Source organism: Centrocercus urophasianus, unplaced genomic scaffold, assembly GCF_019232065.1.
Source record: "Centrocercus urophasianus isolate 14NV4802_14NV808 unplaced genomic scaffold, USGS_Curo_1.0 seq_10, whole genome shotgun sequence".
Lineage (NCBI taxonomy): Eukaryota > Metazoa > Chordata > Aves > Galliformes > Phasianidae > Centrocercus > Centrocercus urophasianus.
The window spans coordinates 2,798,257-2,816,918 of record NW_024884142.1 but is presented as its reverse complement, the minus strand read 5'-3'; the positions used below and the strand labels follow the sequence as shown (position 1 = coordinate 2,816,918).

The window sequence follows — 18,662 nt, the reverse complement described above, 5'->3', positions numbered from 1 at the left end:
TGCTCTTGGGAAGCTTCGCTCTTGCCAAAGAGAACCAGTATTTATGCTATTTGGAATATTTATTATTCAGTTAACCCATTCTTTGTAAGTAAATCCTTCTTCAGAATTTATAACCCTCTGAAGAACTATGGATGATGAACAGAAGTAAATAGCCATGAAGACAAATCTTTAAATCTTTCCTCTCCCATAGCTTTTACAATTCTTTCTACTGTCCTTTGTTTCACAGTGCTATTTGTCATGATGGAGGGAAATGAGAATCAGGCAATGTTTGAGAAATGTGGTTGTGCTTAAACATTTGTGAAATTCAGGGAAATGAGTTGTGTAATTTGACATCAGGCTTCAGTTTCCTTGTGAATGAAGGTGAAAAGGCTCTGCAGCCGGTGTCTTTATTTAGTATGAGACTTCATAGAACACACAACAGAGTTTTATATCTCTGGTTCTTCTGCGAAGAGTGACATACACAGATTGTAACTCTTCAGGGTGAAAACAGGGTAAACTGGTGCTCCATTTTTTCCTCTATGTATCCTGCCATGCCATGTGTAGAAACCAGACTCCAAAAGGTCATGGCTGCAAACAAATGGGTAAGACAACCTCTGGTTTCTCATTAATGAAACTGCAAAAATCATATTACAGAGTAGACTGATGGTATCAAACAAACATGCATACAAAATTTCTAGTCTTGTTTGTTAAAGAGTTTATTCTCAAAGAGACAATATTTTTTCAGCCTAAGCAATCCTTTTTCGAGCACTATATATAGTATTCCAACAGATGAAGACAAACCAAAACAGGTCCCATTTTCCACTCAAAAGCAGTCCCATATTGTGAATGAATTCTTCAATATTATTTAAATGAGGTCAGCCTAGAGGATGGAGAGGAAAACATTTTGACTCTCATTCTATTCAGTGATATCAGTGAAACATTGACAGTCAAACTCATGAAAAGTAGAAGTTAGACAATGTGATGTCAAGCAAGAGATATCATGGGGAAACAGGTAAGAAAAACAAGTATTTCTGAATCATAAATTAGCCACTGAGAAAAAAAAAATTTTTGGCCTATTTTTATGAAAACTGATACATGCATAGATTTATTTTTTCTTAATAAAACATTTCCTTTTTTTTTTTTTTTTTTTTTTTTTTTTTTTTTTTTTTTGTATGTGCTTCTCTTCTTCTCCCAAACTTATCTACGATGGTATTTCTGCGCTGGGAAATAGATGTACTTCCAAGTTATTTTTTGTCTGTCTTACAAATGTGACCTTTATTTTAAAATCCACTTTTTCTATGTATTTCATAGTTTTTGTGAATATTTACAATATGTATTGCACATTATTTGCTTGATCCAACATACACAGAAAACAATGCAAAGACTTCCATTGACCTTGACAATTGTTGGATTGAGCCCTATGGCCCAAGTAAAACTAGCTTCAATGAACGACACAAAAATGTAATAAAGAACTCATTTATTGGGTTACTAAACTTATTAAAATAACCTACTGTAGATTATTTAGTTTTCAGTTACAAATTCAGATTCAAACAGTATCTATCTGAAGTTCCAGTATGTTAATTGCTGTTACTTTTAAATACATTGTGGTACAAACGTATTATTTCTCCTCTTCTGTGTGTTCATTCAGGTCTTAATGCGCTTCTGTATATTTTCCACAATCTGCTGAAGGCTCAGCTGCTCAGTGGCAAGTTGTTCATCAATGAATGTTTGCATTTCTTCCCATTTCCTGGTGCCTTGCTCAACACCTTGCTGAATTAACGCACGTGTTAGTTCCACTTTATTTCTGAGTGCCTCTCTGCTTTTCTGGGGCATTTGGTTAATGTACTCCCAATCAAATGGCACATCTATTCTAAGCTCTCCTTCACGAATGGCTATGTATGGTTTTATGCTGTTAGCTGTTGCTTGCTCAAACCAACGAAGAAGCTCAAAGATGTACTTCATGAATGTAGAGTACTTTTCTACAGTTAGATCAATTAACATTTTGGCCACATTGATTAGCTTTTCTTGAGAATCACTAAGCTGCCCATTGATCTCCTGGAGTTTTGCTTTAACTTGCCTGTTAAGCTCATTGATTTTCCTTTTAGCGACTGCAGACCAATATCGGACTTTTTCTTGAGCAGCGGATGAGAGCTCCATAACCTTCTGTCTCCCTTTTCCTTCAACATCAGTTATAAGGTCATAATATTCCTGGCTGTAGTTTTCCACCAGTTCTCTTACTTGGTCTGCAAGGCGTGTAACCAAGTCAGAAAGATCTCTAACGTATTCATTGTACCAAACGACTACTGTATCTATTAGATTCTTCAGCAATCCTAGTACCTTGTCTTCTACTTCATAGTATTTCACTGACCATCCAAGTGTAGTAGGATCAAAGTATTCCTCCCGCAATGCCTTTATATAGAGGAGCAGCTGGTGCAGTTTTTCTGAAAGCTTCTGTAATGTCTTCTGGCTAAAATTTTTCATCTGAGAAATGTACTTTTGAACATTTTCTGCCAAGGATCTAAGTTTCTCTACGTAGTCTGAAGCCATTGCATCTTTGTACAGCTGTTGCATTTGGTCTTTGATGTCCTCAAAATTTTTGGACTGCAAGCTTCTAACCATATTTCCTGCCTTCTGAAAAGTTTTTTGCACCACTTGCTTCAGTTGGTTAAGCTTTCCTGCAAAGTCAGCTTCTTGGAGAGTAACAAAGGTCTGCCTGATTTTCTCCTGCAAATGTTTCAGCATTTCTTTAATTTGATCAAGTACATTACGACCTCTGAGGATGGTTTCAGAAGCAGGAACTCTGACTTCCAATTCATTGATAGCTGCAATCAAGGCATCAAAGTACTCCTGAAGTTTTGAAAGGCATATATCTGCAGTTTTTGCAGCCTTCTCTGTAGTCATAAGGTATAATTCTTCACCCGTATATTTTTCAGACAGTCCAGGAACCTGGAATTTTGTGGTCTTCAGGAATTCAATGACTGAGTCAATTAGGTGTTTTATTTTCTTGTGATATTCTTCCATTAGGTCAACTGTAGCATCCAAAAGCTTTGCTTTTATTCTTTCGTAGTCAATCTTTTGAGCTTGATCTGCTGCTCTTTTATATAGCTGTCTAGCTTTCACCTTCATCTCCTGATATTTGTCAGAAGCTTCATTGGCAGCTGTGCGAAGCTGAACATCCAGTTCATCTATTTGTCTGACAGCAAACATGTAAGCTTTGCCAGCATTATTCTGCATCATATTCTTCATTATGACAGTGGCATCACTTATATCCAGTCCCATATGCTCCTTATAGTACCGATTTACACACTTATAGACTGCACTCGTCATTTTAGGTACTTTTTCTTTCAAACCCAACAGCAAGTCTTTGGCAGCATCCTCTTTCCAGTTGAATTTTATTTGAATCATGTCAGAATTCCTGAAGGATATTTCACTTTTGAATATATCAACGTCTTTCTGAGGAGCAGACTGAAAGCATAAAACAAGATAAGGTGTAAGGGATTTTGTAAACAAAACGAATCCAATGCTATTTATAATGAACGTATTTCAATATTCTTATTCTGCATCCTTTCAACTTTATTATATATTAGGACACAAACACTACATATTTTTATCTACTGTATGCTTGCTGTCATCTTGAGAGGTTATTTTGGAACAATTTATTGTACCAGACTACTCTGTGCTTCTTTATACAGGAGTATTATGGCATAATTTAATCTGTTTTTTGTTTGTTTGCTTAAATCGGACTCTAAGTAAGATTTTTCCTTCCTTTCTACTAAATGCCCACAATTTCTTAGAAAGCATGTGAATTATTTAAGAAAATGAGCCTTCCAGTAGTTCTTGAAATTATTTAAAGTTAATTCAAATTGCCTTTCATTATTATGAATACATAAGAGAACTTAATTTTGCAATCATTTAGATCTATGGTCCAATTTAGAATGAAAGCTACTCAGAGAAATTGAGGATCCTCATAAAATAATCTATTTACATTTTAAAAAAATCCAGTTTTCAATAGTAAGTAGTGAACTATGTGTTAATTATGATTCTTTATATAGTGTATCGTCTTGGAATGTATAGTTTTAATATTGCAGTATGTCAATTGCAGTAGCACATTTTGCTAGCAAAAATCCATATTAATGGATTCAAAAAGAAGATACTCTATGGATGACCTGATGTCTTTCAATGTAATGATCACAATAGAGACCACTTCTGAGGTACGTGTAAATAGCCTAATGTGTACATGCCAAACCCAATCAGTGGCTTATAAAAAAAAAACTAGTTCTTTAATTTCATCATTTTCAGCAGGTATATTTTCTTGATCGTAGGACAGGGCAACATTAATTGTGCGAAGCTGAAATGGTCTCATCTCATAGATGCCACTTTTAGAATTTGCAAGACTAGTATAGGCAAAAAAAAATTTTAATTACTCATAATACACTTTTTGTTTCGACAAAGAGTGGTTAATTTACATTTTAGCATCAACACATACAAACTTAAAAGGGTTTTTTATCTGACAATGCTCAGGTTTTTTTTCTTTTTTTTTTTTTTGTCATATTAAGCTTACCAGAGTTCTGTAGTAAAATTTCTCCTTGAGGGTGTCAGTTTCTATTTGAACAAGAAAGCCCAAGATCCCAGCAGAAGGAGAGGATACTGAGGAGGATATCATGCTGTCAGTCATTTGATAACGCACGTGAACGTCAGCAAATGTTGGGCTGATGATGTCTAGTGATGCAGTGTTCTCCACAGTTCTGCAACAACAATGAATATATAGGTATGAAGGAGTACACTAAGATAGCACAGGCCCTGAGGAAGTACACAATGCAATATGCATAAATATAATACCACTATTGTATTATATATATCTACATAAATAATAAATTTGTAACAAAAGGAGGGCTTTGTTATCCATATTTCTTAGGATTTAGTCTAACACATTCAAAAGTTCATGCTATTTCAGTTTTTCCTTTTTTTTTTTTAGATAATATTTTGAGCTGCATTAAGAATTTTCACTAAAGAGAGCAAATCAAAACGTGCAGCTACATCTTTATAAGCTTTATGAGTGGTCAGGTACTGGAATGGGCTGCCCAGGGAGGTGGTGCCATCACCGACCCTGGAGGTGTTCAAGGAATTTTTGGATTTTCTGTTGAGGAGCATGGTTTAATGAGTATTATTGGTGATAGGTGGATGGTTGGACTGGATGATCTTGTAGGTCTTTTCCAACCTTGGTGTTCCTGTGATTCTGTGAAACACAACACTTGCAGACAAAAAAAAGGCAGTTAGAAGGTCAGCTCTGTAATCTGCAGTACTGGTACTTGTGAATAAAAATTACTCTTTAATGGTCTGTGTTTACAGAGGCCTTCAGTGAAAAAATGTGCTGTTGGCCAGATCTAGAACTGCTCTGATTATAAAATGCTGTGTTTATAGTTCAGCAATGATATGAAATAGGACTGCTCAGAAAAAGTGTGATGGATATGCCCAGGGAGAATAGCATTCCAGCTATCTCAAGATTGAAAGTGTTACCATCAATAATGACAGAATAGTTACATAGATTCTACTAATTATAGCAAAGCACTCTTGGGCATTGGTTTTCAAAGCAACATACACATAATTGGCACTTTTGTCTATTATAAATTATATTATCAGAATAAATCTTTACCTAAATCCCTGAACAGCAAGATCTTCCACATAGTTTGCACTCAAGTCACGATGAGCAAAGCTGCCTGTGGTCTTCATTACAAACTTGTCTTCTTCATATTTGTAGTTTGAAACAACTGTGAAACAGATTTCAGATGTGTGCATTAGCAGAATTTACCAGCAAGCAACACAAAATATATGTCAAGCTATCCACTAGAAGGCCAATTGTTGAGTGTTTTCATAGTATTAAAATTATGCACTATAAAAAAAACCAAAAACCCTGAACTTCAATAATGCCTCAAATAAAAATACATAAAAATGCTTGTTCAATCATAGTATTTAAAAATTCCACTTTGCCCTATGCATACAATGACAGAGGTATAACATTTTGCATTTATGCAGGCCATAAATAGGGATTCTAATTTCTTGAGAGTTTATAGTTTTATTCTGATGTATTTATTATTATTATTCTAGAATCCAGAACTAAAAGCAATAAGGGACATCTGAGCTTTCTGAATTGGAGTAATTTTCAAAATCAAATATAATCAGTTCATAAGGAACGGGGTAAATATTTCCTTATTTGAACTGAATAACAAAGTCAGCCTACTTTCTCTCCTTTACATGTATTATTATAAGTAATGGAGGAATGTCATGATGTCTGCATTTTAAAGTAAGAAACAGCTATATAATAAAGAGATATTTTCCATTTTCTTTTTTTAGCAGAGCATGCTATTAGTTATCCACACATTTTGTCATCAGTCTTCAGGATCTCTGACTAATCTGATAGAGATGAAAAGAGATCTGTTTAACAGATAGCAACCAATTCATAAGCAACGTCACAGAAAATAAATGTGAAAAACATTACGTACAATTTCTCCCAGAATTGAGCTTACTGAATTTTAATGTCTTACCATTCAAGTCATATTCCAGGAATTGTAATGTTGAGCTGCAGGTCGAGTCTATGGACACTTCAAAGGATTCCTTTTTATTTGTTAAATCTGTTCTCCAGGTAACATTATACAGAGGTGAGGCAACTTTCAAAGATCCAGTCAAGGCACCAAATGATGGAATGTAAATTCCAGCAGGCAATGACACCTTGAGAGGGGGGATCTCAATTTTCTGTTCAGGAATCGTAATTGTAGGCAGATCAAAATCTGCAATCTTATTAGCTACTTCATCCAGATCCACATGGAAACTGCCAAGAGAAATACTCTTTGGAAGAGTGAATTGAGACACAGTTATCTGGTATTCTGGTACTGTCACCTCAAAATATGGTATTTTGTATTCTTCTAATGTAATATAATTGGCTCCTACATCCACTCTGGGGAATCTTAGTTTTGGCAGTGTAGGTAAATTTACATCAAATGGCATTATGTTTAGTGTCTGTGGAATTTTTATGTTACGCAAGTCAATGGTGTACGCTGGGACCTGGAGAGTAGAGAATGGAACTCTGAACTCTGGAGTGCTGAGAACAGGACTTGGAGCCTTTAGGTGTAACTCTGGAATGCTGAATGTGAAGCCATCACTCAACCTAATTACAGGCATAGGGAAAAAGTAACCATCATCACTCTTTTTGTATATGAAGGATGCTGAAGCATTTAAGTACTGCTTTCTGTCAGCAACAGTAGTGACATCCAACTTCAAGATATCCCAGAAGCTCTTCTTAGAAATAGGACAATTAATTCTTTTCAGGAAGTCCATGTATCCTTCCAAAGATCCGGAAATATCAAACTTTGCATTTGACTTTTCATTTGATAATTGCATATCATGTCTCAGAGATAATGACTGAATTTGGCCTTCACCCTTCCAGCCAACTTTCTGGTCTGTAGGACTGATTTTCATTAAGACAACCTGATTAACTGAAGCAGTGTCCAGGAAGGAATTTGGCTGAGTGGCTTGAATCTGAAGATCTGCTGACACTGTCCAAGAAGCCAGCTCGAGGGTTGCTTTGCATTTCTGAGATCCTGTCGTTGTGAAGAGAGGTGTGTATCGTGCATAGTTTTTCCCATTGTGCTCCCAGACTGCATAAACACGACTGGTAGATGCTTCAACTGCAAGTATTTCTTTCATTTCACTGTTCCAGAGTCCATCTACTTTGGAGTTGGCCTCAAGCTTGACAGATGACCGAACTCCATTAGCATGCAGATAGGTGTTTGCTTCATGGTCTAGAGCTCCTGAAAATGAATATCCAGTGTAAAATGCTCCATCGATATTCCCCTTTGTTGATGTTTCTACTGACAGGTAAGACGTGAGAGTCTCTAAAGCAAGTTTATGAGCAACTCCTCCCTTAGAACTGATGCCATTCTTAGGAGTAGTAAAGTCATATGTTACTTTTAGCCCTGAAGAAATAGTGGGTTTAGATTTAGTATTTCCAGAAAGCTCTTGGCTGAAATTCATTTTAAAAACTGGTGTGTTTATTTTTGCATTTGTGATCATTGAAGCTTCCAGGTTCCTCTTTGTGAGACTAACACTGTGGTCATGACTTCCTCCTAGAAATTTGTTATTATTCAGGGACAGTGCTGTGGCCAGCTTCAATCCTCTTTTTCTTGTCAAACTGGTTGAGCCATCCAGCTTAAATTGTAGTGCATCAATGACAGATGAAGACGAGACACTAAGGTGCCCAGCAATATCTGACTGATTAAACAGCCCAGCATTTGCAGTCAAAGTGATCACGCTGGATTTAAATGAGAAGTCATAAGTTAAGTTTCCCATGGCAGGAATTAAGATCTGGTTTGATGGGCTGTTAATTCTGAATCTAGGAAGCTTTAGAGTGCGTAGGTCCTGTGGAACATGAAGAACTGGAAGTTCCAGAGAAGGTAATACTAGTGTGTAAGATGGTACTGAAAAGCCAATAAATGGAACTGTGAATCCTGTTGTGCTTATTTCTTTTGGGAGTATGTAACCAAAGGCTGGCATCTCAGCAGTAAAAGGAGAAACCTCTATATTCACAATTGGAATAGTGTATCCTGGAATCCTGAAGGTCCGTGGCAGTTTGTTCAGTGATGTCTGTATTTTGTATTTGTCAAATTTTGTTTTGGCTTCATTATATGACTTTGTGAGAAAATCTAAAGCTGTGTTTCTTCCTCTCTCAAAATATTTGTTGAAGAAAATTATGTATTTGTTAAGTGCTTCATGCACTGTGGCTAAAGGAAGTGGGATTACATGCATATCTTTGTTTTTCTCATACTGAGCATTCAAATTTAAATCGAAAGATTGTCTTGTAGTCTTCAATAAATCCCTCAGGCCTGCCTGTTCCCACAGTGAATAATCTTTTAGCTGAGGTGTCTGAATTCCAGTATAGGGAATGTGAAGCTGAGGAATTGTTAGAGGAATATTTAGGAAGTCTAAATTAGCATCTCCACTCATTTCGACATGAGCTTCAATTCTGTCATCATTATTGCCAGCAGACATGTTATGGGAATACCTGTACTGATTGAACCTGCCAGTAGCTTGCCAGTTGACCTGCTGAACAGAAGAACTGAGTGAAAGACCATAATTATTCAGGAAGTCAATCTTGCCAGTCAGTTTCATCGGGAAGCTGATTTTCACATTTCCATCATTGTTGGTTAACAGGCGAATTTCGAAAGGCTGTGCCAAGAAGACAAACTCATTATTTACAGTTCCAGTAATCCGTCCATTGAGACGAGCATTGTGAGAGCCCGTTAATTCTACTTTCATTCCTCCAAGCTGTCCTGTGCCTTTTACGTTGAGAATGCTACGTCCCACACGCTGTGACTCAATTTCAGACTGAACCTGAAGCGTTGCGTAATTTAGGAAACCACATTCATATCTCATAGATTGGCTGACTTTCAGGTACCTGTCATTTATTCTGTAATCAGCAAAAAATATAAGAATAGGGCCGTCAATCCTGAAGGTGGCATGTGAATTGTGAGTGCCTTCATCGGAGAAGTTAGGAGAAGTCCACTTCCAGTTTCCTTTGCCATTGGAGGTAAATGAGATGCGTCCTGCCTCTACCTCTGTTGTCATGTTATTGACCAGATCAGCCTGGCTGGAAAAGTCAGTTTGTGGAATATTCAGTCTGTGAGAATATGCTGTTCCACTCTGCATCTGAATTTTTCTTTGCAGGTTGACCATTAAATTATTCTGAAGTTCTACTGTATTTTTTGTTGCAGAGAATTTTGCCCTAGTTTCAGCTTCACCTGACACAGAAGTCCCTAAAAATACTACTTCATTGGTATGGTCCACTTTAAGGAACTTGTGGCTGACCTTCATGGAGTTTTTAAGCTTCAGCTGTTTCATTTCAGGAGCCAAGATATGTGAATCTGCAATAACACTGAAAACTAAGAAATCTAATTTGGATGTTGATTGAGCTGAAAGAGAGGTCACAAATTCTGGACTGTTTGCAGATGTTGTAGTATTATGAACTTCAGCTTGAGTAGACAGTGTAAAGAATGGAGAGGCAACTCTAAAAGCACCAGACAATTTGCCAAATGTAGGAGCAGTCACTGTATGTGGGATACGTGGAAGCTGGAACTCTGGTATCTTCAAGTCAGGAATCTGGAACTCATTTAGATTTAGTTTTGGAATCAATAATTCTGGGATTTCCAACTGAGGCATTTGTAATTCTGGAAAAGAAATCTCAGAAAAAGGCATATCTCTCATCTTCAGATCTTTAAAATATAAATCAATTGCTGGCAGCTGAAATTCACCAGACATGAGTTTGTCTATCATTCTCACAATCTGAAATTTAATCTCATTTAGGTCAATTGTATAAGAAGGAACTTTAAAGGTATTCAGAATGGTAAATTCTGGAGTTGTAAATTTTGCTGGGATTTTAATGTCCTTTAGTCTCTTAATATTTATCTCATAGGAGGGGATTTTCAGATCAGTCAGTGGAACAATGAAGTCCGGTGTTCGGAAAGTTGCTTCCCGAAGACTTCGAAGACTGAATTCAAAGGCAGGTATAGTGACTACAAATGTTCTTATTTCAGGGACTTTAAATCCTGTTTCAATAAACTGGTTTAAATTTTCAGCCCAATTTTTTAGATCATACTTTTCAGCCAAAGTAACAATTTTTTTAAAAGCTGTGTTCCATTGTTCAGAAATGTACATGACAACTGAATTGTAGAACTGGCTTATCTTTTGAAGATACCATTCGAATTCCTTGGAGATATCCATGTCAGAAATCCTCTCTCGCAGATCTTCCAAATGCTCATTTACTTTGGCTTTCAGATTAATAAATGCTGTTGAGTCGATGAGCTCCTTGAGCCAGTTAATTATAGCAACAAGCTTGGTGTCCCTTAGTTGCTCTATGTATTTTGAAATTACAGTACTAAAATCTCTTATATACTGTTTCAATGCTTCTGCTTTCTGTGGAAGTTCTAGGTTTCTGAGTTCCTCATTTATTTTCTGTGTCATTTCTTGGATTTTGTTATTTGTGTCATCAACAAACTGGTTATAGTCAAAAGATTTGAGTTTTTTTATAATCATGTCAAGGAATTTGTTGAGTTTCTTTATCATCATTTCATAATCAAAGGTTTGCACTTTCTTGACAGCATCATCAATAAGAGCCACCATTTTATCAAAGTATGTCTTCACATCAATTTTTCTTAGGTAGGTCATCATTTTCCGGACAGTTTCTTTTATTCTGTATTGGTTAAGCAGTTCTATCATTCTGTCCAGTAAAAAATACACGTGCTTATCAATTTCATATTTTACAATCAGTTTATGCATATGACCTCGGAAAGCACTGATCTTCTCAGACACTTCGTACTCCTCCATCCAATTCAGAATAAAGTCTTTGATTTGTTCAAGAACTTCTTTCATTTTTTTAATTGGTAATGAACGCTTCAATTTTTCTAATACCTGTTTAACATCAATCATTTTAATCTTCCGTTTCAAATTTTCTGCAAAGCTTCTGATATCAATGTTCTGAATTTGAATCTTGAGCTGTTCTAGGTTCTCCTGTATCCTACTTGTGATCCTGTACTCATCATCTACATTTTTAATCCAAGCCATAGTGCTGCTTCCAATGTTGCTGGGGTAATATTGATTAAAAAGAAATTGTAACTTCTGAATAGTGTCAACTACAGTCATTCTTATCTTATATTTTTCATCTATAGCTGTCATTTTTTCAACTATTTTGTCAAGAAGTTGCGCAATAAGTGCATTAATGTCAAACTGATCATAATTCTCTTTGATGTACTGCTCTATTTGTACCAGATAGACTTGAAACTGGAGCAGTATTTCTTGAAGATTAGCCAGGGCTTTTTCCAGAACAATTTCGAGATCATCAGATGTTATTTTATAGTCCTTTGTGAAAGCAATCAAATTAGTTTTTATGGTGCTAACTCTGCCTTTCAGATCTAATTTGTCCATGTAATCATTAAGGTTCTGTGGTAATTCATCTAAAGTTGCCTTGTATTTTTTCATATATTGATCTATGTCAATGTTTTTCAGGTAATTCTGTACAGCCTGCAGTGTGGATAGAATGGCACCTCTGATTTGTTCGAAGTAGACTGGCAAGTGTTCCAGGAATGGTAGGTTAATAACATGCATATCTTTATTTTTGTCATACTTCACTGAGCCAGAGATGCTGAATTCTTGAGGCTCTGAAATGCTGTCCCTGAGGCCTAATACATCAATTACATTAACTTGTTCAGATGTGAATGGTAGCTGGATTGCTGTATCCATCACAGAGAGATCTGCTAAAGCTCTTCCACTAAGTTCCACACCAATCTTTTCTGCATCATTGTAAGCATTGATATCTTGTGAATATATGTTATTGTTTAGCTGACTTTTCAATTTCCAAGCACTCGACTGCTCCGATGGAGTAAAAAGAGTATGAAATTTGTTATCAAGCTGTGTAGTGTATCTTCTCATAGATTTGAAGCTATGACTGGTAGATCCTCTGTAATCATGAGAGAAGGTGAAAGCAAGAGGCTCTGCTTTGAACAGAATTTTGCTATAAAGGTCTCCTGTGTGTTCACCCAGAGCAATCAGCTTTCCATTACCATTGGTGTGGACATCAGCAGTGATAGTGAATGGGGCCATAGTGGAACGCAGAGCATTGCTGAAACGGAGAGATTTGGAATCACAGTTTGTATTCATAGTAATGGAGGAAGCCAGTCCTGCCACATTCAGATTAACTCTGTGACTCACTGCTGCGCCTTGGACATTTGCAACTGTGTCTGTTTTAAAGTTTGCAGTTAGATCAGCATATGTAATGGTGTAGGTATGCCTTACTTCATCTGTTCCATAGGCTGCTCTCATATTGCCACCCAAGTTCAGCTTCAGAAGCTCAAGGAGAAGTTCTGCTTTGTTGGAAACTTCAGTCTTGGTGTATTTAATATTGTTGTTCAGCTTAACTGTAAGTGATCTGGGCTGCAGCTGAAGGTCAAAAACATGCTTGTGGAACTTGTCAAAGCTGAAGCTGTTGTCTAACTTTGAAACAAACGTCAGGGATAAGCCAGGAATATTCAAGTCATTTGTGTACTCCAGCTTAATCTCTTTGAATGACCCTTGCAAATTATTTGAAAATTTGAGTCCTTCTCTATTAATTCTGAAGTTTAAGACATGTTTATTGTCCATACTCAGAACTGTACTCTGATATTCACTTCCCAGCGTTATTTCTGTTAAACTCACTCTTCCACCTAGATTGAATTTTGCATTGTTTTTTCCATAGCGCCCAGATGATGACAGTGACATAGAGCCTCCAGAAGTATCAAGTTTGGCATTCATTTCACTTTGTATTGTCAATGGACTAAACTGCACATTTGTAGTGGCACTGCTGGCTAAACCATACTGATTAATATTGAGTGATGACTTATGTGCAGCTCGATTCCTTTGATCAGTCAGAGAGAAATCAGTGTTGAAAACAAGATCCTGGGAATTGAGAGAACCTGCCAACAAGGCATAACATTGGATTTGCTTGTAAGTGGCTTGGTACTCAGAGCGAAGTGCTGCCATCTTTTTTGACAAAAGGAATTCGAGTTTATTGACAGCTGCAAGATGTAGATACCTTCCATTTGTTTCAGATGTTATTTTCAGCTGGCTATTTTCATACTTCAGTGAAGCTGTGTTCTTTAATAGTCCATTTTGTACATCAGAAGCTGAAGTAATGGAAAGTACACCATCAGTGTATCTACCAGATAGATGATTGGTAGCTTGAAGGTAAGAAGAATCCAACCTCAGATTTGACTTCCCTTCTAAAATTCGTCTCTTTTCATTGTATGAGCTTGACATTGTGTAAATGCTTCTTGCAAACACAGAAGCCACTTCCAGTTGCCCTTCTATCTTGACATTATTAATATTCATGTTATTTGTCTTTTCAGAAACAATATCACTGGAAAATGAAAGCTGAGGACCCAGAGCACTGGATGCCATTAGAAATATGGTACAGTTTGAAACTGATGTAGGTTCGTAACTCTTTGTCCTAGACATTTTAAAATCTGAAGTTAAGAGTCTGTGCTTCAGATGATTTTCATATGCACACGTGAATCCATTTCTACTATAAGATGCTTCTCCAGAACCTGAAATAGGAAAAAGGAGACAAAAGATAACAATGTAATATATCCCTTTTTACTTTAAGATGCCATTTTCTCCAGTGCCATTAAGCTTTCATGTGGCTGCTTAAACTGTAGTTAATGTTATAATAATTCTCTTTAAAGGCAAAAATGTTGGTTCAAAATTTTTCTAAAAAAATTCTTTCTATTTTGGTATTCAGGGCTAAAAATTCAAACTATAAATAAATATCTGCATTACTTTATTAAATATAATCACAAGATGATGCAAAGTTATGTTATTATTTAAAATTAACAAGAATAGCTGAAACTAGAGTATAGCTGACATTCCCTTTTATTTAATGTTGCCTTTATCATACTTCATATATGATGAAGAATTTAGAAGAAACTAAAGTTAGCCAGAACTTTTGCATTTTGAGAGCACAAATTGCAATTTGAGAAGAAATATCTTAAAAAAACCCTTATTTTAACTCTTGACTAGTCTGGATCTGGACTAACTCTATATGGTAATGTCAGTATGTGTACTTACACAAATGATAAAAAATATTTTATATACATATCTACACATAGAGAGAAGAAACTGGCAGCTACACACCTGCTTGATTTTGAAAACACTTAACTAGTCAAATATACAACTATTTATCTGATCAAGCCTTCAGTTGTGAAGAACTGTACTTCAGTATGAAATATATTGGAAAATATACACCTTAAGATGGATTATTATAAATCTGTTATGAATGCATTATTTGACTTCACCTTTAGTTCCTAAATAGCAAATTCACATAACATCTTTAAAAACAAAGAGATTACAGGATCTCTTTCTTTAAATAAGCAATGTGAAAATGAAGGTGTGATACATGATACATTAAAAAAAAAAAAAAAAGGCTACATATCGTCAAAATAGTTTAGGCAGTATTATAGAATCAGAACATATTCTTACCTTTCATGTTATAGGATAGTAGCTCAAAAACGGAATCAGCATTCACACTGTAAGTAGTTCCTATTCTGGATGTTTTCTCCGTGCTGCTATTTGCCAAAGTGTACGCTGCTGTCCAGTTGTAATAGTTGCTGTGCACACTAGTGGAGACCTCTAAAGCACCAAATAAAGGCACGAGAAGAGGATAGGATTCTGGAACTGTAAATGTTGGCATTCTGTATTCCTGAGATGGTATGTTTATTCCCATAGACTCTATTACCAGACGAGGTGTTTTAACAGTCTGTGGCACTCTTATGTCATGGGATGATCTTCCACCAAATGGTAATGGAATATTAATTAGAAAACTGTTTTTATTGAAGCTGTATTTGATCCGGCCTTCACTAGAAAGTAAAAGTGATTCTGTTAAAAATTATGCAACTCCATGACATACACAGAAATGATTTCTACTAATCCCAGAATACTAGGCTTACTTAAATGGTTGTATCCTTACTTTAGATTTAGAGAGAAGTGTAATGACAATCTATCAACATTTTTACAGCACTGATCTTCAAAGCATTTTTGACAATGGTGAATTCTGTCAATGTTTTCCCCTTTATTTTATCAGAGAGATAGAGTAAAATTGAGAGATCGAGCAGTCCAGAATTATATTATTTCCATAGGACCTAGGATTAGAATTCAAGCATTCCTAGGTCTTGTTCAGAGATTAACTAACCTAAGCTCACAGGTACAGAGTGCCATTCAAGCGGTCAAATATGAAATTGTTATCAATCTTGCATTTGATTTTCTACTCTAAGAATCCGAATCTAAATCTGCCTTATGCACATTCATGAAGAGATGCAGAAGCATGAAAAAGATCCTCAAAATGAAGGAATCTGAACAAAAATTGATGACATTCAGAAAATTTCTAATGTGCACTGCTGATGAGAATTTAGGAGAAAAAATATTTTCCTTCTTAATACTTCGCTTATGAACACAGTGAAACCAATAGAGATGTAACATTTCATATTACCACTGTAAAACTACATGGAAAAGCAGCACAAAGAGAGATAACAAGCAATGCTGCTCCTCATCTGTTTTTATAATGCAATCTTAAACTTTACATTTATTTTTTCCATCAGTGTTTTCCTGGTTCATAAGCAAGCTGTACAACTATGCTTCAGTTTATCTCAGCAGTAGTTGTGGGCATACCAATTTAGATATTTCCAAGCAAAACTGTTCCTTGAATCCTTATGCATAGGAAGTGAAGCAGTGTGATATGAACACTAATTGGCAAGAACAATATATTCTAGAAACTGCAATGAAATCAACTGTACATGAGCATTTTAATGTCTAGATCGTGTTGGCTGGTTTATGGTTTAATTTTGTAGTGATAGAAGAAATATTCTATTCGTCTGCCTGTCAGTCTCTCTTTTTGTTGCTCATTGCTTATCACAATTTCTCTAGCTACCTTTTCAGGAAAAGTTCCTCAGGAATGGAGATAATAGGCAGCTTAATCTTCCGAATGTTCAGTTCCTGGAGTTCACTTAGTTTGGCTTGTAGAGTCTGGGCATAGGGGACATCTTTTGATGTCTTTTGCAGCCAGGTGTTGGTTGCCTGTTGGTACAAAGTAAATGACATGTTTTAGGATTTCCTAGCCTTTCACAAGTTATATAAATTATTTGAAATCCAGTGTAACTATTCATATAGCACTAGGCATTTGATAAATTGTTTGGCTTGACCAAAGTTGAAAAACTAAAACTTATTCAAATTGAATGCTTTTACAAAACTGTCCCAGTTTTGGTTCCCTTGGGGACACAAAAATTAATGAGGACTACATGCTGATACTGTAATTGTCACTGTAGACTGAAACATACCACAACAAATTGCGATACAATATGTCGCATTGTCATATCTGTTAGAGCGACTTTCCGATCCAGCAGTTCGTTGGCATACTTCTCTAAAGTCTTTGAGTAGCCTGAAAAGTCAACTTGGAAGCTGGAAGACATTCTGCCCACAGCAGCAGTGGCACCTGAATTCCACTCTAGCTCAGCTTTTTCAGAATCTGAAAATAATGGATTAAAAAAAAAAAAAAAAGGTTAAAATTGGTAATATTTATGTTCTATTTAGGGATATAATATAAACAAAGGTAACAAGGTGTTTACATTTAAAGTCTGTATACATGAATTATGTTTTTGCCCATACCATATCTGAGAAGAACTCTTTTTGAAATTGTGTTCCCATGAGTTTCTACAGCTGAGCTCATCTGAAGGTATCCTTTGGTGGGTGAATAATTAACCAGTGCTTCAGTTCTAAGTTCAGTTTGCAGACGTGGAATAGAAACGGTGCCTCTTAGCATTGCTTCTTCCATTCCAGCATATCTGTGAAAGTGAAATGTAAGTGTGAATATACAACATTTCATTCTACTCTTTTACTTATGTTTCAGGAGCAATTTCAGCATTTAAAAAGAGTGTAAAAAGCAGAATAGGTTTTATAGACACAGAACTAATCAAACTTGTGAAGTTCTTTCTGAGTCAGTGACTGTCTTCAGCTCCAATTGGTTACTTTGGGAATTTAAGGAAAATTGTTAAAATATGACTGTGTGGATACACAAAATATTAATTCCTTAATATGCTCAGTATAGTTCCATAATAGTGAAACTGAAGGAAATATCTACCTGTCTGGTAATATTCTATCTGAACCAAATTCTGAACTCCTTACTTAAGCTGAATTCTCTGCTAAGGATACTGAGTGTGACCATGAATAAGATAAAAACAAAACAGTTGACAAGATATATTATGCCACTGGGCTTCATTTTCTTTTACTCACATTTATTTTATATCTTGTAACTTTGTTGACTTGAGCAAAATTCTAATATTATGTTAGTGCAAATGAAAGGGAATTGAGGTCCCTGACATCTGTCCAAAACTCCCACTGATATCAGAGGCAATTCTGCATGAACAGCAAAGACAAAGACTCCCTGGGGCACCATCAAGATCACAGAATTCCATGGAAGATTGAGGTTTATTAAAGAATGTGATCAGCTCATTTCACCATGGGCTTGTGAGGCAGGCAATTTTAGAAACCCTGGCAGGCTGAACATTTTTGTTAGCTCCCCTGTAGATGTTCCCGGAAATATTCTCATCGTGAAGCGTGGGAATTTTTACAGGAAGCTCTCAGCTATTTTTGGTTTTGTTGCTTATTGAGTGCTGTTAGGACCCTTCATGGGGAGATGCAATAACTTTGTTAGAGCTGAATACACCTAGTAAACGCTAATACCTCTCTGTACAAACTTTGCCTTTCTTATATCCTTGGAACATCACACCTGCAACAACTCTAGCAAAATGTCATCCTTGTAGTTATGTTTGCAAACATGGAAGAACCACCTCTCAAAACTTGCAATACAAATTACACAAAAACATGTGGTAGAAAGGATCACTTGGTATATCAGGTGTATTTATGTATATGTGATAGATTACAAATAAAATATTTCAAGGATTTTCAAAGGGGAGTTGAATGACAATTTCATACGTCTATCTGTATATATATGAGCAATCTATCCAAATTGGACTATTATTTTTCCAAAAATTTATACCTTCAATAAAAACTTCAGTTATTGTATCCAAAGATATCTGAAAAAGTCCGAAAAAGTGGTC

General features: G+C 36.0%; 1 protein-coding gene across 1 annotated transcript in view; it reads right to left on the bottom strand.

Annotated features, from left to right (window-relative positions):
* Window positions 1-1,439: 1,439 nt before the first annotated feature.
* Window positions 1,440-18,662, bottom strand: part of APOB (apolipoprotein B) — a 35,510-nt gene continuing 18,287 nt past the window's right edge. Inside the window, exons 22-29 of the mRNA XM_042828587.1 lie at window positions 17,212-17,387; window positions 16,884-17,071; window positions 16,478-16,623; window positions 15,034-15,410; window positions 6,522-14,102; window positions 5,633-5,747; window positions 4,541-4,724; window positions 1,440-3,444 (exon numbers count right to left, since the gene is read on the bottom strand). Of these exons, the coding sequence (XP_042684521.1) occupies window positions 1,624-3,444; window positions 4,541-4,724; window positions 5,633-5,747; window positions 6,522-14,102; window positions 15,034-15,410; window positions 16,478-16,623; window positions 16,884-17,071; window positions 17,212-17,387 (10,588 nt within the window). The 3' untranslated portion in view covers window positions 1,440-1,623. The remainder of the gene's footprint in view (window positions 3,445-4,540; window positions 4,725-5,632; window positions 5,748-6,521; window positions 14,103-15,033; window positions 15,411-16,477; window positions 16,624-16,883; window positions 17,072-17,211; window positions 17,388-18,662) is intronic.